The sequence below is a fragment of the Pongo pygmaeus genome, chromosome 5, assembly GCF_028885625.2.
Source record: "Pongo pygmaeus isolate AG05252 chromosome 5, NHGRI_mPonPyg2-v2.0_pri, whole genome shotgun sequence".
NCBI classification, from domain to species: domain Eukaryota; kingdom Metazoa; phylum Chordata; class Mammalia; order Primates; family Hominidae; genus Pongo; species Pongo pygmaeus.
Genome location: NC_072378.2, coordinates 61,005,534 through 61,030,729, shown reverse-complemented (window position 1 = coordinate 61,030,729; position 25,196 = coordinate 61,005,534). Strand labels below are relative to the sequence as shown.

The following is a 25,196-nucleotide window of genomic DNA, read 5'->3' as shown; positions in this document are numbered from 1 at the left end:
ATTCATATATTTAATAATAATATATTTCTTCACTGAGGAAGGCAATAAAGGAATCCCAAATGCTTCCTTCCTGCCCTTTGGAATGCATGTCTGGTTATGTTTGCACAAGTTCAACAGAAACCCAGTTTTCCGCCCCCAGTGCTGAGCAGTATGAGCTTGTTCCAGTACTCCACATCTTAGAATAATATAAAAATCCCACCTCAGGCAAAGGACAGGAGCATTGTGGGTAGTATCCAGATATTGATTGAAACTGAATTTCCTTTAGCTGATCTCCACTTCTTGAGAGCCTATCATTTCTCTTATTGGATGAAAAAGAATCAAAGTGTACATTAATCATAGAGCATATAAATGGCCTTATACAACTAAATGGTTACCTTCTCCTAATCGGAGTTTGAAGAATGAATTCTAAAAATGAATAAGGAAGGGGGTTGGGGAAAAATTATGACTTGCATTCTGACTCTTGATACCATGGTCTTCTCCCATGTCTGTGATGAAGGCACTTGATAGACACAAGCAGCTTAGCAGTGTGGCTTAATGGTCTTAAAGTACCTCATATTGAGAGTGATTCCAAGAGAGCAGGCATTGTGGTTGCTCTTTGAGATACGGTGTTGGAGACAGAAGAGATCCAAGAACTGAAAGGAGCCTTAGAAAACAACAATCATTCCCATGATTGCTAAGAATATCTCGTGACTTCTTTGCAGTAAATCCTTTCAGTAACATACAGAATAGGATTGATTCTGACCACTTGCTGTGTATGTCTATTTTGCAGAGGACAGAAAATGGGCTGCCTGATTCAGCTCACTGTAGTGCTCTTGCAGAAAGCTATATAGATGGGCTGTGGAATTAGCAGATCTTGGGGAAGGCCTGAGAGCAGAGAGATGTCACGTCACCCTTCAGAGGAGAACCTAGTTGTACCAGTTGCTCTGTCATGGGCCCACTAGAGCAAAGAACCCAGGTCTTCCCTATTTAGATTTGCCCCTGCTAGAAAGGCTTAAACACAAGATACATTTGGAAGCTGAGTGAATTCACCTCAAAGACAGGCAAATACAATTTGCAACCATTGAAAGGACTCAGGTAATTGAGGACAAGAAGCCTAGCTGAACAATTCAACAGATGTTTCCTATTGAGGCAGAACCAATGGAAGCAAGGAAAAGAATAAATGACATATACCTAGGTCTTCTAAATATAAATCTGTATTCTTTTCATTTTGTAATTCTAATTTATCTTTTTTGGGGGGAACTTTGACATCATATTTTGACACATCTTTTTGATGTATTTTTTTCCAAGTACTTTTTCACTGTATTGTACTGTGTTACATTTTACAAGTTCATTTCTTCAGTTACTGACAATGGAAATAAAGTTTTGCATCATTTTCTCCTTTATTTTGTAAGTATTTATCAGCTAGAATGCTTCACTTAACATTCTTAACCCTTGCCTGCTCTCTCTCCCTCTTGTTTGGCTTTGCTCATTTTCTGTGTTAGATTCACTTTCCCCATCTGACAATTGTTGTTGCTTTATGCTGGTTAGAAAAAGTGGCACAATAATTGTTTTTAAGGACTATCCTATTCTAATATGTTTAAATATTCAGAAAGAATAGTATGAATAGTATTCAGGGTGTTTTTTTTTTCAAGATTGAATTTGGGGGGGAGCTAGAAACTGCAAGCCAAATAAAAGGATAACTTTTTGTGAAGAGGCATGCATGGCAATATTGTATACTCTTTACAGAAAGTTTCAAGAAAGTTACTATGACAGAGTAGCTTGTCAAAAATACAGCTAGAAGGAATAATCACAGCATTTTAATTTGGGGAAAAATATAGCAGAACTGCTAGGAGGGATTTTCTCATGAGGAAATATAGCAAATGTCCTTCTTTCTAAAACAAAAATGTAGAATTTAACACTTTAAAAATAAAATAAAAAGCAGCAGCCACTAAATAATTGGTATAATATTGTAAATAATTTAAATATTTTAAACCAACAAAAAGGATCAAAGTGGAATTGAGCATGCACTGATTCAGAGAGTATTAAAGAAGGCTTCGATCCTTGCTTACTATTTTATTGAAATGTTTCTTTAATTGTTGTTTACCATTACATTACATGAACAAGTGTAGGGATCTAGTCATCTACATGCACTTTAACTCCCCTGGATCAGAACTTTCCTCCACTGTCTCCCCAGAACCTACATTAGTGGCTGCTACTTATTTGCTCCTCAGAAATGCACTGACTACATAAAAGGATGATTTATTTAGCAAGACTCCTTCAGGAACTTAAAAACATCTAACAGGTTAAATGCATCCCTGTCTTGAATATATAAATTTTCCATGTCCAGAGGAAGGCCTAGAATTCCTAGGTTATTGGTAAAATATCACCCACAGGACCTATATCCTACCAACCTATTTTATGCATAGAATGTGTACACTTTTCTCTCAGTGTTTCTTTATCATTATAGTTTCTTCGTTAAGAATTTGGGCCCAAGAGATCATACTGAGAACTATCAAATCTGTGTTAACCAAGAGTTCATTTTATATACATTTAAATAAAGGTGGATAACTTGATGAAGTATTAAATCAACGCCTATTTTGACTTTAAATGAAATAAAGGTCGTATATCATGTGTACAATAATTTGCCAAGAAAATTTATTGAAAAAAATAGTTGTTTTGACTTTACCTAGACAAATGGAGCTTGTTACTTTTAGAATTACAAGTCAAATCTGTCATTTAATATTATCTAAACATTAATCTACTATCCTGAATTTAACCTGAAGAGTGATTGATTTTCTAGGGTAGGATGGATAAAAGCATAACACCAAATACATAAGTTTTTTGTTGCTCATTCACAAGGTCTGAGGCCTTAAAACCTTGTGTGGCCAAAGTTAAATAAAATCAAATAAAACAAGGTAGAAAATAAGCCTTTCCAATCTTCCTGCAAAATGTCTACATACTATCTGTATTGATACTATCTTATGCTCTGATGATGAGTAATGGACAATATGACCTTAGTAATGGGAAAATAAGATAAAACATTGTTTAGGTACAGACATTTACAATCACTCACCGTTTAAGATACAAAGCCCACAACATTTTGACTTTGTGATATCCAATCTTCCTTGATGAATAAGTTTTATAAAGCCTTTATACAAAACTTATGCAGAGCCATGCACCAAGCAGATGCTTAATAAATCTTAATTGACTGCTCTTTGACTACATTTTGATAATGCGTTTTTTCTGGTTCCGAGCCTGGGCTGATTAAAACTCACCCTATGTTGGCTGGGAGATGTTATCTAATAGCATGTTCTGTTTTGCTAAATAACATCCACCACAGCGCTAGTTGTTTTCTGAAATAGCTTCCTACCCATTCCAACTTAGTTGCAAGTCTGATATTGGGCAGGACCCAACACTTCCCACACCTTCTTTACTATTCCGGTAAAAGTGCCCTAATCTGTTTGTAGGAGCTGAGAAAATTCCAGTTCTCTTTGTCATGGCCCAGAAAGGCTAAAGACTACATATCATTTCCCTACATATCATTTACAATGATTTCTGAAAGTCTTGGCATTGCCAGAGCTGAGTATATGTTCACATGTTACCAGTGGCTATAAACACAGTTTTAAATGTGCAGCACCAGCGTCCATTGTATCCTCAGAAGAAGGAATTTGGCAGGAAAATGGTCCCTCACTGCACCACCAGGTAGCCTGTCTACACCTGTCATTACCTGTCATTACCTGTCATTTCCTGGCATCCATATGCAAGTGAAATAATCTTCCCAATTTGTATTTGGGCAAAATGCCATCATAACAGATGGACATGAGTGTACATAACTGGGAAATTATGCATATACATTAAATATGCAGACTATGAGCCTAAGTCCTTTCTGAGAACATCCAAACATCTGTCTGCTCTGAGCTTTTGTGTATACTGTTTACACCATATGGTGTCACGGTGGGAGGGTCTTATCAGAGGGGCAAAAAGGAGCACTCATGAACTTCATGGAAATTATTTCATAGGGGGAATTGGCCTTACCTTGGACAAAAGGAACATGTAAAGTTATTGTGAATATCTTTGCTATTATTTCAAATAACAAGGTTTTAAAATTTATTTTGGTAGCAAAAAAGCAAATTATTTGGACATTATAGGAAAATAAATTTCAAATTCAGATCAATTATAAAAAATATCTATGAGGACAGGCAAGGTGGCTCATACCTGTAATCCCAGCATTTTGGGAGGCTGAGGCGGATGGATCACTTGAGCTCAGGAGTGCGAGACCAGCCTGGGCAACATGGCAAAACCCTGTCTGTACCAAAAATACAAAAAAATTAGCTGGACATGGTGGCCTGCACCTGTGGTCCCAGCTACTCAGGAGACCAGGGTGGGAGAATCTCTTGAGCCTAGGAGGTAGAGTTTGTAGTGAGCTGAGATCATGCTCCTGCACTCCAGCCTGGGCAACAGACAGAGACCCCATCTCAAAAAAAAAAAAAAAAAATCTATGTATGATATGCATGTGCTATTTAAGCCCCAGTAGATTCTTTAAAGGTTGACTCTAATTTTAGTTTTTTCTGTCTGAAATCAAAGCCATAGATTAAACTAATCATCATTTTTAAAGCTACTTTATAATTCATCTTGCAAGAGGAATTTTCTTTGAGTGTGGATATTTTATTTACTGCAGGTATATGCCAAAACAGTAAAGCATTCTTTACTATTTGAAGTGTGGAATCCGTAATTTGTAATTCTATCTAACATACCATTAATGTTTATCCCTAGATATAACTTACATTTTTTTGACAAGTGGAGCATTATCTTCATAATATGGGTAGGCCTAGGGATTATTTAAATTTTGTACTATTCTAGTTTTCCAGAAAAATGAAATACATATGTCAATTTTTCTTTTATTATGTATTGATTTTTTTTTTTTTTTTTTTTTTTTTTTTTTTGAGACGGAGTCTCGCTCTTTTGCCCAGGCCGGACTGCAGCGGCGCTATCTCAGCTCACTGCAAGGTCCGCCTGCCGGGTTCACGCCATTCTCCTGCCTCAGCCTCCCAAGTAGCTGGAACTACAGGCACTCACCACAACGCCCGGCTAATTTTTTGTATTTTTAGTAGAGACTGGGTTTCACCGTATTAGCCAGGATGGTCTCGATCTCCTGACCTCATGATCTGCCCACCTCGGCCTCCCAAAGTGCTGGGATTACAAGTGTGAGCCATCACGCCCAGCCTATGTATTGATTTTTAATGACTGGAAATTAAATTTTCCACTAAAAATTAATTTTTCCATTCATTCTAAATTGCCATAACTTTACCTTCCTTTGTCTCTTTTGTCCTTATTCACATACTTAGGTAAATATTCGTCTATCTCTAACTCTTTATCTCTCCAGGATGTTTTAATACTAAAGTAATTAAACAATACTAAAATAATATTATGTAAGTATAAATTATCTCATTACCATTTATGAACTCATATTTTTACTTTTTAATGAATATCTATGTTAGCAAGTTGAGCATAAAATTTATAAATGCTGTAAAACTATAACCACTCATTCATATGTGTTGTATGACTCCCAAATCTTAGAACTCAATACTACTCAAGTGAACTAATATATAGTATATTTCTGATAATAATGTTTCCAAGCTAAACTTGGAATAATTTGTTTACTCAAATCTTTAAAGTTTTATATAACTGAAGCATCAGCAACACATGCAACAAATAAACATCAACAGGATGTTTTAGTTTCAGCTGGACTCCTGTACTAATGAATGAAGATTAATTCAAAGTTAGACTTAATGCTTAAGAAAATACTGGAAAAAAGCACTATAATATAAAACTTTGAGGGTTTAGAAAATTATATATGTTATAAAAACAATGCACAAGAACTCATTTTGGACAAAGGTACCAAGAACATACATTAGGGAAAAGACAGTCTCTTTAATAAATGTTGCTGGGAAAACTGGATAACCATATAAGGAAGAATGAATCTGGACTCCTATCTCTAACCATATACAAAAATAAAATCAAAATAGATAGAAGACTTAAATATAAGACCTCAAACTATGAAACGACTGAAAGAAAACATTGAGGAAACTGTCTATGACATCGGTTTGGGGAAAGATTTCTTGAGTAATACTTCAAAAAGCACAGGCAACTAAAACAAGATTGGATAAATGAGATCACAGTAAGCTAAAAGGCTTCTGCACAGCAAATGAAACAATCAACAAAGTGAAGAGACAATACACAGAATGGAAGAAAATATTTGCAAATTACCTATCTGACAAGGGATTAATAACCAGAATATATAAGGAGCTCCAACAACTCAATAAGAAAAAAGCAGATCATCTGAGTTTAAAATGGTCGAAAGATCTGAATAAACATTTCTCAAAAGAAGACATACAAATTGCCAACAGGTATGTGAAAAAAATGCTCAACATTATTAAATCATCAGAGAAATGCAAATCAAAACTACAATGAGATATCAACTCACCCCAGTCAAAATGGCTTTTCTCCAAAAGATAAGCAATGCTGGCAAGGAATTGGAGAAAGGGAAACCCTCATACACTGTTTGGTAGGAGTGTAAATTTGTACCAACACTATGGAGAACAGTACACAGGTTCCTCAAAACCCTAAATATAGAACTGCCATATGATCTAGCAGTTCCACTGTTAGGTATACGTAACCAAAAGAAAAAAAAAAAGCAAACCGGTATATCTATCTGCAAGCCCATGTTTATTGCAGCACCCTTCTCGATAGCCAATGTTTGGAATCAGCCCAAGCATCCATCAATGGATGAATGAAAAAAGAAAATGTGGTTGGTATACAGGATGGAATATTATTCTGCCATAAAAAGAATAAAGTCCTGTCATTTGCAACAACATAGATGGAAACCGTCATCAGGTTAAGCAAAATAAGCCTGGCACAGAAATACAAATTTTACATGTCCTCACTCATATGTGAGAGCTAAAAATTAAAACAATTGAATTCATGGAGATAGAGTAGAATGATGGTTACCAGAGACCAGGAAGAATAATGGGAAGGAGGGGGGAAAGTTGGGATGGTTAATGGGTGCAAAAATATAGTTAGATAGAATGAGTAAGATCTAGTATTTGGTAGCACAATGAAGTGAATATAGTCAACAATAATTTATTGTATAATTTAAAATCACTAAAAGAGTGGAATTGGAATGTTCCTAACACAAAGAAATGACAAATGCTTGAGGTGATAGATACCCCAATTATCCTGATGTGATTATTACAAATCATATACCTGTATCAAAACATCACATTTACTCTATAAATATATATACATATTATATACCCATAATAATTGAAAATAAAAATTTTTATAGCAAAAATTATAATGCACAGAATATGTTCAGTCTAGACAGTATTTAAGAGTTCAACTATCCCTAGATTTGGACGTTTTAAAAAATGTTTTCCGCCAGGCGCGGTGGCTCACGCCTATATTCCCAGCACTTTGGGAGGCCGAGGCGGGTGGATCACCAGGTCAGGAGTTCAAGATCAGCCTGGCCAAGATGGTGGAACCCCATCTCTACTAAAAATACAAAAATTAGCTGGGCGTGGTGGCAGGCACCCATAATCCCAGATACTCAGGAGGCTGAAGCAGGATAACCGCTTGAACCCAGGCGGCAGAGGTTGCAGTGAGCCGAGATCATGCCACTGCACTCCAGCCTGGGCGATAGAGTGAGACTCCATCTCAAAAAAAAAAAAAAAAAAAAGAACAAGAAAAATAAAAGTTTTGTTCCATATTTTTTTAAGCATTTAGGTGCCTCATTGCTATAATGTGGCACATATGTTTTGATTGTCTAATCAGGAAAACCAGAATTTATTAAAAATCTGGGTAATTTAACATTTAATGATATAAATATTGCAAATGATAAATCAACTATTTTCTGTGATATAAATTTGCGTTAAAATTATGATTAGAAAAGTTCTGTCTCTATACGTAATTTTACTGTTTTCTTACACAGTCTTCATCCTTCAGTTATCATAAGTATATGTAGTTGACACTCAGATGTACTCCTTTAACCCAGATCTGAATTTCTAAGATAAGCCTGAAGGTCTCTCTGACATTTTAAACTTAAGGTTATTCGAACCAAATATAAATTCTCCACCTTCAATTTTTTTTTCATTCCTCTTTTTCTCTGGCTAATGAGTCATTATATGTCTGGCTATTTCTGCACCTAGAAACTTCGTTTGTTTCTACCTTTCCCATTCATACCATACATTTTCTACTAGAGCACTCTTACATGGCCTGTGATTGTCCATATTCTCTCTCTCATACCCTACTACACACATGAACGTGCTAGTCTTTTCATTATTGCCACAATTTCTCTGTGTCAGCCAATTTGTTCCAATCTCTGGCTCAAAATATGGTTTGTGCTTGCCCATCTTCATGAGTCTTTGTTATTTTCTTATTAAGTAAAGTATTGAAAAAATTGGGAAACATACAATTTATTTTCTTAAAAATACTCATTACTACCCTTTTTGGTCATCAGTAATCAGTTTTATGTTTAACCATTCTCTAACCACTTTAAAGTAAAAGAGTAACAAGCAGTCCAATTTAATCATACATAGTATAAAGTATGTTGAATGGGATAGGCTCAACTATCATTATCATAAATGGATTTACCAAAGCTCTCAGCCTTGTGATCTTAGGAACTTGATTTTATCAGCAGTCCATATATTAGTTTGGGTCCTCCAAGAAGCAGATGTAATAATGGGATTAAACATGTAAGAGTTAGGAAAATCTTCTTGTGACAAAAAAAGAAGGAGCCAAGGAAGGCTGGAGACCCCTCACCCTACAATGTCTGACCTCGAGGAAAGAGAGGTGGAATCCTTACTGATTGCCCTGGTGCAATGAAGTTATAAGGTAAGTTCAGCAGTGCTATTAAGGAATCCCCGGAGGCATAGTTAGAGGAATCCTGTGTGGCCAGGAATGGGTCTGTGTTAGCATTTAACTACATTTGGTTATCAGCTGGGAGAAGCTTTTGGGTAGCATAGCCTTGGAAGCAATAGGATTTTAGAGCACAGCAACTGGAGTTTTTGGTCAATTACATCTGTAGTTGCTGGTCTATATTCTCTTGGCCACCACAACTCTGACAGGTGGTTTATTTCTCAAAGCATAGCCCTCCAGCTAAGCTCATAAGAAATTTGGTTACATTATATTAGTTGCTTTGCTTACACTACTAATTAACCTGCAGTGTCAAATATTCATATTAATAAGAATAATAAATCCCCTCCATGTTAGTAGATTTCTGTCTAGGAGCTGAACTCCAATTCAGTTGAATTGGTGAGCACGGACTCTGAGCAAAGATTTAAATGGGCAATTCAAACTGTAGTGACACCAGATATGACATTCGGATATATTCACCTCCAACTAAGGCTACACCTGCTCCAAGAAACATTCAGATCACACATGGACCCAAGAACTCCCCATCTAGGCAGGGCTAGAGAGAGGCTGCTGAAGTACGCTCCTGAAGTATATCTCTTATGTACCATGCTGACTGGTCCCCTCTGTATTTGTTAGCTTTTGCACAAAACAAACCACCGCAATACTTACTAGCATAAAGCAGCGTTTTATTATCTATTTCTCCAGATTCTGGGGTTGGCCAGGTGATTTTTCTGACTGCACCAGCTTGACTGGGACAGGATGGCTTAGGATATCTGGGGATTCAATCCTCACTGTTATGTTTGGGTGCTCGGACATGATGGCAGGGAGAGCAGGGATGACTGGAGCCTTTCTTCACGTTACCTCTCATCCTCCAGAAAGCTAGCCTAGCCTTCTTCACCAGGTGGCATAAGGGTTTCCGGTAAGAAGAAAAGGAGAGCTCCAATACACAAGCACTTTTCTAATCTCTGCTTTTGTCATGATGTTTTAGCTAAGGCAAATCACATGGCAAATCCCAGAGTCAGTGCGGTGGAAACTATCTAAGGATATGGATGCAGGGATTCCTGAACAAATTGGCTTAGTCTGTGACACCATCTGATTAGTATGTTGCTCTTCCTCTCTCTCTTCCCCAGCCTCCTTGACTTCATCCTTTTCCTCCTATTCCTCATTCTTCTTCTTCATCTTCTTTATTATTATAAAATGAATAAGATCACATCTACATTCTTATATTTTCTGATTCTGGTGTAAAAAATATTTATGCTGTAAGCTACACTTCTATATATGTTGAATTCAATTGCAATTTGTTAAAATGTTTATTCTAACCCTCAGTCTTGCCAACAATGACAATCCATCACTTCCTACAACTCATAAGCACCCCGAGTATCCATGTGTTTTCCTCAGAGAAGAAGCTGCAAAGATCCCCTTTGAAACTGGTAAACATTACGTTGCAAAGTTATGGGATTAATGTTTCATTTTGATAGCACCTGGTCAGTTCACTCAGTAGTGGCAATTCATTACATTTCCTGATTCTAATAAAATGATAGACATGTTTATTCTTAAGTTTAGTTGTTTGAATGAGAAAATTAGGAAGTGGAAATTGAATAATATATGGCTTGTTAGAAACTATAATTTTCTGCTCTATGGCTCTTTTGTCAGCTAACCGTGTTGAGGCTATTATCACTATAATCAGGTGCTGAAGAATATAAACATGAAAGCAAAATGCTAAAAATAAAATTAAGTGAAATGCTTTAGGGCTTTTTGCTTGTAATCTAGGCAGTTTCTAGAGCATGAGGTAAAGCTGTGCCAAAGAAATCCTTGTAGGCTGAATGCTTCCCTGCCATTTTCTAGACAGAGGTGTGTGGGTGACCCTACACAGTCTTCATCAATACCACACATATGCAGAGCTACATTGACATCGTTTGGTACAGATGATAATCTTAATTTTTAGTCTCACTGCTAGGCCTCAAACATCATATCTGTTAGCCAAACCTCTACAAATATAGTGTTAACTCCTGGACCCCTCTCCTCACCACTAGAAGAGCCACTAGATTGATTTCACTTAAACTATGTTTCCAGAATAATAATTGATCAGATTGGCCATTTGGCACAAATAACTATCTACTCAATTTTGTACTGTTCAACCAGGGGTGTGTGTGTGTGTGTGTGTGTGTGTGTGTTGATTAGTAAAAAGAGAAACAGGTGATACTGGCACTTGTGTTTTGAAGGTAGCATTTATCTTTAATGATTCAGCTCCAGTCTTGGGTCCTCTTGAATTGGCTGGTATATTTCCACCCTGATAAAGAAAAAGTCTCTTTGACTTTGACTGAATCTCTGGTTGTTATTGTGAAATTTACCTTTTTCTCTGGCTCTCACTTTCCCTTAGCCTAATACTGGAACTCATAGAAAATTTGTTGTGTTTAAATATTTCACACTGCGGCCAGACACGATGGCTCATGCCTATAATCCCAGCACTTTGGGAGGCCCAGGTGGGTGGATCACTTGAGACCAGGAGTTCGAGACCAGCCGACATAGCGAAACCCTGTCTCTACCAAAAATACAAAAATTAGCCGGGCATGGTGGTGTGCCTGTAATTCCAGCTACTCCGGAGGCTAAGACAGGAGAATTGCTTTAACCCGGGAGGCGGAGGCGGCAGTGAGCCAAGATTATGCCACTGTACTCCAGCGTGGGCGACAGAGACTATGTCTCAAAAAAGTAAATACATAAATAACAAAAATAAATAAATAAATAAATATATTACATCAAGCTGTTTAGTTGGATTCTGCAGCTGCTTGTTGTCTGAAGCAGGGACATACTATCATACTTCTTTATGGTTGTAATACATGCTCAGTATCTACTCTGAGGCCTTGGGATTGCTCTTTTTTGTTTATGCATCAGAAGCTATTTGAATATCATGTAGTCATTCATATTCTACACACATTCATTCAAATGAAGTTATTTTGTAGTAATCGTCATATTAACAATCATAACTTTAGTACATTCCAAGTTCTCGTTTTATGTTGCCATCTTCCCTTTTCCAGCTAACACATCATGTGATATCTCAGCAAATCTAATGTGATGTCCTGCTGAGTACTTTCTTGATAAAGGAAGCAATTTCAATTTCTCTATATAAAAATAGGAATTTAAAGTATATACACTTTTTAATATCATTTTATATTTTTGCATATAAGGTTCCAGGAAACAAATGAAAAAAATTTCCTATTGTGTTTTGTTTTGTTTCTTTTTTTTTTTTTTTTCCAACTCTGAGAACGGCATGTCCCATTTTTAACTCATCACATCATGTTTTTTTTCCAGGACTACAATGATGAAATTCGTCAGGAACAACTACGTGAATTATCTTACTTAAATGGCTCAGAGGACTCTGGTCGTGGCAGAGGTATTAGAGGCAGAGGGATCAGAAGAGCTCCCACAGCTCCTTCAAGGTACATTCATTCTTACTTTAAATAAATTAAGGGTGATGGCAGGCCTTTTTTGTCCTGCTTTATGTCATGATTATCACTAGCAGTAAACAACAACATCAGCCACAATCACTACCACCACAGCAAAAACAATAACGATGAAAGCTTATCAGGCATAGAAGAGCTTTACACATGTTAAGTCACCAAATCCTCCATACTAGGAGATAAATAGCACCTGCAGGTGAGAAATTGAAGTAGAGAAAGGTGTACGAAATTTACCTGGGGTCACGTAGACAGTCAGACTCCAGAATTCACATTTTATACTCTTAACAACTACCCCTAGAAAATAAGGCAGCAAACCGGAGATTTTCTACTTTACTGTTCTATCCTCAGGATTAGAACACACACATGATACAACTATTCACCTCTTCAAACCAAGATACCCTTGTATGAAGAGAGAACTATAAACTTTTTCTATGCTTTAAATGGTTCTTGAATTGATATAGTCTTCCCAGATAAGGAAGTAGATAGATAGAGATACAGAGATAGATACAGATAACATATATGCCATCAGCCCAGAAAGCCAGAACACTTCTTGCATGGCTGATGGTAAGGATATTTAAAGTTCAGAGGGTATTTATAGCTCCTCTTGGTGATCAGAGAGGATTTTATTTGATTTTGCTTACTTTGCAAAGAAACTGGTATCTTTTTGTATTAGAATTTGTTTTGCAGGATTCTGAATTGTTCAAGCTTTTTTAATAGAAGGCATTGGTTTGAAAAGAGTTAGTGTAAAAAATACTCATAGCCTTCACAGAACAACTATGTGATTTAATCATTCTCTTCATCTTGTTATAATTGACTTTTAAATCTCTAAAGGACAGAGATCTAAATATTATTTCATATATTACATAAAAATTATCTTAAGATATGCTAAGATACTTTTCAGATTCAGTTTGTTTACTTAAATTATACCTCAAATACTTTCAACCACCACTATCAGCATAGCCACTGTTTGTTAACACTTAAATCAAAAATATCTCAAAATGTTTCTCCCTGGTCAGAAAAAAAAGTTAAGAATGATAAATTCCCAAATAAAATATCAAGGAATACTATTTACTAGAGGTAAAATGTGGTAATTCTGAAAATTCTATTTCACTGAAAGCAAAACTTCTGAATGTATTCTAGAGCTTATTTATATTTTATCTTTAAAAAATCAAAAATAAGCTAATGCTGTTCAAGATCATTTGTTTATGCTAAGAATTAATGTGACATAACACAATACTGTACTTTTTTATGGGATGAGTGTTTTATAAAACCATGTACATTTCTAATCTCATCTTGATGAGGTAAAAAGACATCATTGCTAGTCATCTTTAATGGATTTAATCATAAGTTAAATCATATGAAATTGCAACTTTTGTAGTTCAACAAATGCTAATTTTACAGCTTCATGTGGTTGAAAGTAAGTGTATATTTAGGATGCCTAGAGAGGGCACACACTTTTCTATTTTGTATGCCTTAAAATGGGGGGGGGCATTAAAACAATGAATTTATCTGCATTTGATTTTATGAAATCATCATAGTAACAGATTTTGCTTTGTTATGGATATCCCTTAGTAGAATTTTGGATCTGGCATTTTTGAGTGGACCATATAAGATTTTAATTTCAGAGAAACCTTATTCTAAGATTTTAATCCATTTAAATAATTGAATATAGGATAGTGCTTTATGGTCTGGATTTTAATATATCTTCTTAGAAGAAAAATTTGATTGAAAGATTTCACTATTTCATCCCATGTAACATACAGATCTGATACTATATACATAAAAAGAAAAGAAAATTAGCATTAAAAATTAAATTTCGCTTCCAATGCTGTACTGATATCATTAGTGGTGCTAGCATTAATGAAAGGAAATGAAACAGAATTTTGTTGTCTTCTGTTTCAAATATGATGAACTGTATCTACAATTTAAAATGAATAAGAAAATAGCTTTACAAAATAGAAAATCTTATTAATAAGGTAACTTTGCATAACATGAGTTAACAGTTGCTAATTTGAATTGTTATGAAATTATTACTTTATGAAGTTATTTCATTATACTTATATTCAAAAATATGTCTAGAATATTTTTAAATTCTATAATTTGTTGAAAATGTATTTAATTAAAACAATTTACATTTCAATAATCCTATCTATGATAACTTTAATTTTCCAATAGTAATGTATACCAGAGAACAAAGCATTACATCTGCAGATTGTAATAATAATTTATTTTGCATAATTGATGAATGAAAATATATGACATCTCTAACACACATCACCACTATATGTTGCAGTGAGTGCAGTCACTGAAAAATGAAACATCAGGGGTAAATTTTGAAGGCTTTTGTTTACCACATTGAGAACTAATACATAGAACTAATAGAGTTTGTTAAAGAGGAGAGTAGTCATATTTGTTTATGCGAAAGACTACTCAATTATCACTGTGGATGATGCAGAAGAGTTACAGTGATTGAGAGAGAGAGAGAGAGAGAGACAGAGAAACCGTCTTATGGCAGGGGAGCCAATGAGAAAACGAGTCCATCATCCAAGGCAGATAAAAATGAGCAGCATTTGGAGTAGACAGGGATAGGGCCAGATTAGAGATTAACATTTATATGAATTAATGCCAATTAAATGTTGGAGAAGAAGCGTTCCCCAAGAGAAAGATAAATTTTTGGTGTCTAGCCTAGTGAGAAATTGATGATATCATTAACAAAGAGTAGGTGAAGGATCAAATTAAATGAAGAATATAATTATTCCTGTAAATAATCTGAGCTCTGTGGATTGCTGGTGTGACCTTGGGCAGGTGACTTGTTCTCTCCATGCCTTAATATCTCAACGTATTTTTAAAATAGCTTAGAACTGCTCACATGACAAGCTTGTCAAGATGCTGAAATTAGAGTATTCATTTAAGGCAGTGGTCCCCAAATTGGCCTGTATTTTGGAATCACTGGGAGCTCCCTGTCTCCAGAGATTGTGGTTTAATTGGCCTAGGGTATGGCCTGGAATTTGGAATTTTCAAAAGATCCTCAAGTAACTTTAACAAGCAGGCAAGTTAAGAAACTTCTGATATAAGGAACACAAGCCAAGATATGGCATTATGTTAGGAAGAAAACAGATTATAGCCATCATCAGAGGTAGGGATTGCAGGGTGCAACCATGAGATCGAGGATAGAAACTGGGGACATCCAGATTCCAAAGTGGGTCCAGGAATAGAAGCCAGTGAAGGAGGATGACGAGTAAGAAGGAGGAATCAGGAATAGTAGAGAAAAGCAGAGTCATAAAAGTCCAAAGAAACATTTTCCAGACAACAGTCCGCAATCTTAAAAATAGTAGAAAGGTGCTGTGGCATGGAGACTGTAAAGAAATCTAGTGGATTTGGAAATCAGTAGGCTGCTGGTGATCTCAGCCAAGAGCATTTTCAACAGAGGGGTGAAAGCAAGAACTAGACTGATAACATTCAGTTCAGGAATGTAGAGGAAGTAAAGAATTAAACAGAAAATGTTCTTTCAGCAAGTCAGACAATAAACGAAAGGATACTGTGGTGTGGTTTTAGCCAGGGGCAGTATCCTAAAAAAAGTGATTTGAATTAAATTGGAGGAGAGAACCTCATTAGGTTAATATTCCAGGAAAGAACATAGTGGATAAGAGGTAATGAGTCAGATTCAGGAGACAGGTTTGCTAGGGCTGTGTCTGGTAGTCAGTTGATGAAGGAAGAAAATGGAAAATTAGATTTGATATGAGCATCATATAATATTAGAGCAGAAGGAAGTACTATAAATTTAGGAATCTGCATTTTACTCATTAGAAAAAAATATCTATCTTAAGCCTAGGTAGTTATAATACTTACCCATGACTATTCAAGGGTATAGCAAAGGCTCGTGCGTAGAGTAGGGTGACCATATAATTTATTGCCCACACATGGATATTTTTGAGAGTGTTAAAATGCTAAACTGAACAGGAAGCTAGGACAACAGTTATAAAACCTGGACATATGCTCATCTTGCTTATGAGGAAACATAAATGTGCTTGGAGGAGCAGTGAAGGCAAAATTGGTTTTTACATCCCTTTATATATTATCATGGTAATACAGAATACCGTATTCTCAGCCATGTTGTACTTGAAGCCAGCACTGGGCCTCTGGGTCTTTGTGTTTCACCTTCTCCCAATCTAGGAGAGTATTCTTTATACATTAGACTCCCAATAAGTTCTCTGATCATTTCTCTATTCATCAGCTCTATAATCTATTTAAAAATTTTAAAGGCTTTACCAGCATTCGTACTCTTCACTCATAAATGCTCACTTTTATTTTAAGCAAGAAAGAGCCATCTGACTGCTATTCATAGCAGACAGCATAACCTATGTCCCCACATGTGCCTACAGCCAAATACTGTGATTGTTGACATCTCAATGATCATCATTTTTTTTTTCCAAAGCTTTAGTGTTCCCACTGAAAGCAGTGCTATCTAGAGGCCAACCTTTCAGACACAATAAAAAGTGAAATAACTGTGCTTTCGCCCAAAGACTTCAGACAAACACTCAACCGTTCTAAAGGCTTCAAAATACCATAAAAATTGGCCACAATCATTTGATCTTACACTTTTAGTGTAAGTTAATTTTGTATCAAGAACTGCAATACAGAGTATTCAGTCTATCATTTTTATTACAGATACTAAACTATTCCTCTAACACCATAGTTACCACAAGAAAATATATTCTGTCAGGGACTGCACCAGCTCAGGGGGTTACATGCATGATGATAAATCAGTGACAAAGAGTTGTGATTTCAAGTGATCTCAAACTTAAGCTGCTATAATAAACAGAATGATATCACTATGGTTAGACTTCCACATTTCATTTAAGTGCAGACAACTTTTTTTTTTTGGTAAATGACAGCATTGTCCATCACTATCTGTAATCCCCAGCGTAGAGGAGATGCAGACATCTGAAACCGCTCAGTTTCAGAGATGGTCCAGTGAGTCATATATCAGACGATGCTCTGATTTGTGTCTTCTTGGAGAATTTGGAATTTAATGGGGTTATATTCAGAGTGGGCTTTTGTTTGGGTTTTTTTTTTTTTTTGGCTTTGGGTTTTTAGTTATATAAAAGACAATAACAAAGTATTTTACATGGTTTTTATAAGAACTAATCATAGTCAGTGTTTACAATTATTGTCTTCTGTAGATATCAACACACTTTATATCTTATATAATTTCTATTAAACACATATACACACACACAGAGAGAGAGAGAGAGAGAGAGAAATTTGTTTTTATTTCATTGCATGGAGGCTGTGAGATGAAAGCTTTTTCTGTGATAGGCCCTTTTCTCTCATCACCTGTTTCACATCTATACATGACTTGTTTCTCTTAGGGGCCGTGGGGGTGCCATTCCTCCTCCCCCACCACCTGGACGAGGTGTTCTCACCCCTCGGGGAAGCACTGTAACCCGTGGAGCCCTTCCAGTGCCACCTGTAGCAAGAGGTGTCCCTACCCCTCGAGCCCGGGGGACACCAACAGTACCAGGATACAGGGCACCTCCTCCTCCAGCCCATGAAGCTTATGAAGAATATGTAAGTACTCTTAAGAAATAAGTTGTAAGGATGAGTTAAATTCATTAGTTAACAAGCTACGTCTCAAACCGTTCATATACTGTGAATATAGCAGGTAATGTTTGTTGCAGAAACGAATGTCATTTACAACAGAATTTAAGCAGCGCATTTAAATGAGAGCATTTTGAGAAAAGGTTTCATTTTACAGGTGTCATCACTGTTAGTGCTAGTTAAAGAGCTTGTATTTTAAGAACCAAACTTATCCTTAGGAAGTTTGATCAGATTTCAAATGAGAAATAATTATAAACAAAAGGTGAATTGCCATGTATTCCGGGATTTCTGTAACTTGATAAAGATTAGCATAAAACTCAGAAATATTTAACAAATATGATTATATTATAAACTTTGGGAATATTGTAAGACCGTGTGGCTGGTCTTTCATTTATATATCCTGACTCTTTCTTTCACTGTATTAAAGATGTGGATTGGCATAAAAAAATTCAAAAAAATATACAATGACTAGACAAATGCAGTGTTTCCAAGCATCCCCCCCTCCCTTCCTATCTACTGTATCTTTTGGTCATCTTATGCATCTAAACATCTTTTAACCTTTAGTTCTGATTGTCAGTATTCCAATAATTACACTGTGGTCCTTGTGTCCATTTCTCCGACTAGATTGTGAAACTTGCAAAAAGGGAAAATTTACTAATAGTGTAACAATAGGAAGTCTTCTGTAAATCTTTTTTTTTTAATTATACTTTAAGTTTTAGGGTACATGTGCACAACGTGCAGGTTTGTTACATATGTTTACATGTGCCATGTTGGTGTGCTGCACCCATTAACTCATAATTTACATTAGGTATATCTCCTAATGCTATCCCTCCCCCCTCCCCTCACCCCACAACAGGCCCCGGTGTGTGATGTTCCCCTTCCTGTGTCCATGTGTTCCCATTGTTCAATTCCCACCTATAAGTGAGAACATGCGGTGTTTGGTTTTTTGTCCTTGCGATAGTTTGCTGAGAATGATGGTTTCCAGCTTCATCCATGTCCCTACAAAAGGACATGAACTCATCATTTTTTATGGCTGCATAGTATTCCATGGTGTATATGTGCCACATTTTCTTAATCCAGTCTATCATTGTTGGACATTTGGGTTGGTTCCAAGTCTTTGCTGTTGTGAATAGTGCCGCAATAAACATACATGTGCATGTGTCTTTATAGCAGCGTAATTTATAATCCTTTGGGTATATACCCGGTAATGGGATGGCTGGGCCAAATGGTATTTCTAGTTCTAGATCCCTGAGGAATCGCCACACTGACTTCCACAATGGTTGAACTAGTTTACAGTCCCACCAACAGTGTAAAAGTGTTCCTATTTCTCCACATCCTCTCCAGCACCTGTTGTTTCCTGACTTTTTAATGATTGCCATTCTAACTGGTGTGAGATGGTGTCTCATTGTGGTTTTGATTTGCATTTCTTTGATGGCCAGTGATGATGAGCATTTTTCCCTGTGTCTTTTAGCTGCGTAAATGTCTTCTTTTGAGAAGTGTCTGTTCATATCCTTTGCCCACTTGTTGATGGGGTTGTTTGTTTTTTTCTTGTAAATTTGTTTGAGTTCTTTGTAGATTCTGGATATTAGCCCTTTGTCAGATGAGTAGATTGCAAAAATTTTCTCCCATTCTGTAGGTTGCCTGTTCACTCTGATGGTAGTTTCTTTTGCTGTGCAGAAGCTCTTTAGTTTAATTAGATCCCATTTGTCAATTTTGACTTTTGTTGCCGTTGCTTTTGGTGTTTTAGACATGAAGTCCTTGCCCATGCCTATGTCCTGAATGGTATTGCCTAGGTTTTCTTCTAGGGTTTTTATGGTATTAGGTCTAACATTGAAGTCTTTAATCCATCTTGAATTAATTTTTGTATAAGGTGTAAGGAAGGGATCCAGTTTCAGCTTTCTACATATGGCTAGCCTGTTTTCCCAGCACCATTTATTAAATAGGGAATCCTTTCCCCATTGCTTGTTTTTCTCAGGTTTGTCAAAGATCAGATGGTTGTAGATATGTGGCATTATTTCTGAGGGCTCTGTTCTGTTCCATTGGTCTATATCTCTGTTTCGGTACCAGTACCATGATGTTTTGGTTGCTGTAGACTTGTAGCATGGTTTGAAGTCAGGTAGCATGATGCCTCCAGCGTTCTTCTTTTGGCTTAGGATTGACTTGGCAATGCGGGCTCTTTTTTGGTTCCTTATGAACTTTAAAGTAGTTTTTTTCCAATTCCATGAAGAAAGTCATTGGTAGCTTGATGGGGATGGCATTGAATCTATAAATTACCTTGGGCAGTATGGCCATTTTCACAATATTGATTCTTCCTATCCATGAGCATGGAATGTTCTTCCATTTGTTTGTATCCTCTTTTATTTCCTTGAGCAGTGGTTTGTAGTTCTCCTTGAAGAGATCTTTCACGTCCTTTGTAAGTTGGATTCCTAGGTATTTTATTCTCTTTGAAGCCATTGTGAATGGGGGTTCACTCATGATTTGGCTCTCTGTTTGTCTGTTACTGGTGTATAAGAATGCTTGTGATTTTTGCACATTGATTTTATATCCTGAGACTTTGCTGAAGTTGCTTATCAGCTTAAGGGGTTTTGGGCTGAGACAATGGGGTTTTCTAGATATACAGTTATGTCATCTGCAAACAGGGAAAATTTGACTTCTTCATTTCGTAATTGAATGCCCTTTATTTCCTTCTCCTGCCTGATTGCCCTGGCCAGAACTTCCAAAACTATGTTGAATAGGAGTGGTGAGAGAGGGCATCCCTGTCTTGTGCCAGTTTTCAAGGGGAATGCTTCCAGTTTTTGCCCATTCAGTATGATATTGGCTGTGGTTTTGTCATAGATAACTCTTATTATTTTGAGATGTATCCCATCCATACCTAATTTATTGGGAGTTTTTAGCTAAAGTGTTGTTGAATTTTGTCACAGGCCTTTTCTGCATCTATTGAGATAATCATGTGTTTTTTGTCGTTGGTTCTGTTTATATGCTGGATTACGTTTATTGATTTGCGTGTGTTGAACCAGTCTTGCATCCCAAAAAAAGTCCAGGACCAGACAGATTCACAGCCGAATTCTACCAGAGGTACAAGGAGGAGCTGGTACCATTCCTTCTGAAATTATTCCAATCAATAGAAAAAGAGGGAATCCTCCGTAACTCATTTTGTGAGGCCAGCATCATCCTGATACCAAAGCCTGGCAGAGACACAACAAAAAAAGAGAATTTTAGACCAATATCCGTGATGAACATCGATGCAAAAATCCTCAATAAAATACTGGCAATCGGAATCCAGCAGCACATCAAAAAGCTTATCCACCATGGTCTTCTGTAAATTTTAAATTTAACTGATGCAAGCCAGATCATTGTACTATGAAAAAGATTTATTTTGCCTTTAACCTCTCCAGCATGTCCATCTCCTGATCTAGGTATTTGTTTCATTCAACTATCCATAAACATGCTGTCCTCTTTAATGTCTTATGTAAATTATTGCTCATTAATTGTAAACTCTTCAAATATAGTTACTGTCACGTACTTGGCACTCAAAACATATGGACTGGTTAATAATCAAAATTTAACTATAAAATAAAGTGAACATAGTTTATAGCTATTACTAAGAGTATATTAATTTTTAGCATGTATTCATTTTAGGAATAATGTTACTGCTTAAATATGAAATATTGACTAATATCTGTAAGAGTGAAGTAAGTGTAAAAATCAACTTCTACTGGAACAGATGAAATGTGTTCATCTAAGTATCTTCACTACATCAAGTATCAATATTTAAAACCTTAGACAATCTTTAAATTGCAAAACCAGAAACAGAAATCCTATTCTACTCTGCAAACAAACCCACAAGTCAAAAAAACTAAGGAACTAGCCCTGGTTCTGCCATTTCTTGCCAGAGACATAGTATGTGAAAAATAAGGACTTGTTTAAATGAATTAAAAATCCACAACAAGGATGGTAGGATCACTTTTTATCTTTGAGGAACTGTTTAGCTCAACAATCTTTATGTACGTTGTCACTATGGTGTTTTTGTCCTCCAAATAGAGGCTTAAACAGATCAGTTTTTAAAAATTAAGGAGAAAAACTTTTCAGGTAATAGTAGTTAACATTGTTATTAATAGAAGAATTTACACAGCATATTTGGGACTGTGAAAGAGAAGACTGGCAAAACAATTGTAGCTTCTCATGTGCATTCCAATTTATAGTGAATACATCAGTAGAATATGAGTCAAGAGTAATCAACAAAAGCATAAATAGTTTATGGAAATGTGGGTGAAAAGAGTTATATTCTAAATGGGAAAATTTAAGACGTGAGTATGTTCCTTAGAAAAGATAACAGAAAATAGTAAAATATTAAATATTAGGTAATCTGAAATTATTACTTAGATTTTAAAGTACCCACTTGCTTTTATTTATTCAATCAGTCACTCACTGAGCCTCCATCTTATTTTAGGTGTGTTCTGAAGGTCCTGGAGACATATCTGTGAACAAATCAAACCAAATGTCTACTTTCATAAAGCTTATATTTTAGTGGGAAGAGACAGAAAACAAACATATATAAACAAATGAATAAAAATTAGTGAAGTAGAGATAAGTGCTCTGGAGAGAGATGAGGAGAGTCCACTTCCAGAAAATGGGCAGTTAGGGAAGGTCTCTCTGAAGTGGAGACGTTTGAGCAAATGCTTAAATGAATTGAGGGTCTTGGCCAATTGGCTGCTTCTGTAAACAATATCCCTGGTAGAGGAAACTGCAAGCATAAATGCCCTGAAGTGGAACCTGTTTGAAATATTTGGGGATCAGCAAGGAGGACATTGAAGCTGGAGCAGAATGTGTGAGGGAGAGGTAGCAAATAACATTGTGGCAGTGGACAGGCCAATTCATGGTGCTGTTGGAGGGTGCAGAGGAGGAAAGTGGCGTGATTAGATTTATGTTTTAAAAGGTTTATTCTGCCTACATCATGGATAATAGAACATGAGGGTGGAGGTAGGCACACAAGTGGAAACAAGGAGACTGTTAACTGGTTGCAGTGCCCCCCCACCCACCCCATGACAGGATGAGGGAGGGGATGAGAGGAGGTTCACTTCTAGGTGTACTGCAAAAATCATCTGTTAAGATTTGATGATGGAAAATATGTGGACGTGTGAAAGAGAGAGGAGTAAAGGAATGCATTTATGAAGTGAAGGTGATTAGACTGAATGACTGGGTTAAACTGAGACACTGTTTGTTGAAATGAATATATCACGAGGGAAGGTGAAGGTTCAGTTTGAGATTCCTGAGTGTCACTGGGTGGACAGGATGTGGCATTTTGAGACAGACAACAGCACCTCAAGGTCTGAATTCTAACTGTGACACTACCTGTGTAATTTTCAAACACTTTGAGGTTTGGATCTCTTCTATATAATGGGAATAATCATTTCAGCCTCTCAAGACTCTATTGAAGATGAAAAATAAATATTCATAAGCACTTATAAGCATGCATAAATAGCTAGAATATTGTTAATAAAACGTAACTATTACATAAAATTTTATCATATATAATATTCCTTAATTTTTGCTTGCGATAAGTTATGGACCCTTTGAAGTCATAGATATTAATAATCTATTTTTTGTGAATTACTTAGGCATTATTGATTGCAAAAAGCAGAAGCACTTTGAACTTCATTTAGTAAAATTTTTAAAAAGCTGGCTTTGGGGGAAGTGTCATATGAATATAGGTTCATAAAATCCTGCCGTAGGAATGCCAGGAATGCTATCTGGGCTTAAGAAAGGTCTGTACCAGCCAGGCGCGGTGGCTCATGCCTGCAATCCCAGCACTTTGGGAGGCCGGGGTGGGTGGATCATGAAGTCAGGAGATTGAGACCATCCTGGTTAACACAGTGAAACCCCATCTCTACTAAAAATACCAAAAGTTAGCCGGGCATGGTGGCAGGCGCCTGTAGTTCCAGCTACTCGGGAGGCTGAGGCAGGAGAATCACTTGAACCCGGGAGGCAGAGCTTGCAGGGAGCCGAGATCGCACCACTGCACTCCAGCCTGGGTGACAGAGAGAGACTCATCTCAAAAAAAAAAAAAAAAAAAAAAAAAAAAAAAAAAAAGAAAGGAATTAGAAAACTGTAAGGAATCTCTCTTCCTATCTCATCTCTGTTTTCTCTGCATATGTGTTTCCTTTCCATTTTATCTACATACTGGATTTTTTTTGGCTTCTCTGACAATGTGACTTACATATAGTAAAATACCTCCACCCAGGGCTGCCATGTTTTTAAGTTCAGCTCTAGTCACCAACAGATACTAGCCTCTCAGTTCTGTGCCATATCCCCAGGTGGGAAAATGGCATTCAGCCAGGGATGTCAGGTGTCTAGCACTAATCAGTCACCATTAACCATAGGGAAGAAGTCAACTGAAATTAGGTCTGGGATCTACCACTCATCAGCCACCAATGGCAAGGGGAGGGGAGGGGAGAAGTTTGCACAATATAAACATAGTTATTGGGGACCCAGCCCCAAGGATTATATGGGGAAAGACTAATTTTTAGAGAGGAAAATGTATTATGAGCTTGGCAGACATCCCAAAATGTATCTAGGAGAACATACTATTGATAATAGTAAAAAGTATATAGATATATTTTTGAAAAACTGTTTATAGCGTATTTTATGAAAACCTATCCTGTATTATATTTCATTATTTTTGTTTCTAAAAACAATTTAATGAGTAAGGTTTAATACGTGACTGATAGGCTGCTGGCTGCAATCTTTGAAATCCTTAGTGCCCAACCCAGATTAGCATTCAAGAGCTGCTACTCTCTGCTCTAATTTTAGACTATTGATTCCTATGCAAGGGGTAAGAAAAACAAAAGTTTAAGTGTTTCAATAACAAAATAATAGCACCATGTTGAGTTGATGGTGAAAATCTCAAAGGAGTTCTTAACTTTCAGATAAAATTTCTTAGAAAAGCTTCCTTTCATTATAAATCACTCTATGAGTCAATTCACTCTTCAGACTTCTTTCTCCCCTGCTGAGCCTCAGCATTAAATTTCTGACCGCATAGAATGTATTTAGGTAATCAAATCCACTCCTTGCAGCTGGCCTGACAAGAAACAGCTTACTGTAATTGAGAATGCTGTTTAAAACCATCATTAGTGTTAGCTGAGTCTTAAAAAATTTTTGAATTTTAGTTTGTTACACATCGTAACCCAGACTTTAAATATTTTAAAGCTTTTTTTCATTGACCTTCTGCTAAGATGAGTAAATTTACAT

General features: G+C 36.4%; 1 protein-coding gene across 6 annotated transcripts in view; it reads left to right on the top strand.

Moving 5' to 3' along the window:
• KHDRBS2 (KH RNA binding domain containing, signal transduction associated 2) overlaps window positions 1-25,196 on the top strand; it is a 678,558-nt gene that overhangs the window by 393,258 nt on the left and 260,104 nt on the right. For all 6 annotated transcript variants that reach the window (XR_010126724.1, XR_010126723.1, XM_054492856.2 and 3 more), the window contains exons 5-6: window positions 12,199-12,326; window positions 17,720-17,918. Coding sequence is in view for 4 of the 6 variants with exons in the window: in XM_054492856.2 (XP_054348831.2) it covers window positions 12,199-12,326; window positions 17,720-17,918 (327 nt within the window). In the remaining 2 variants the exon portion in view is untranslated. The remainder of the gene's footprint in view (window positions 1-12,198; window positions 12,327-17,719; window positions 17,919-25,196) is intronic.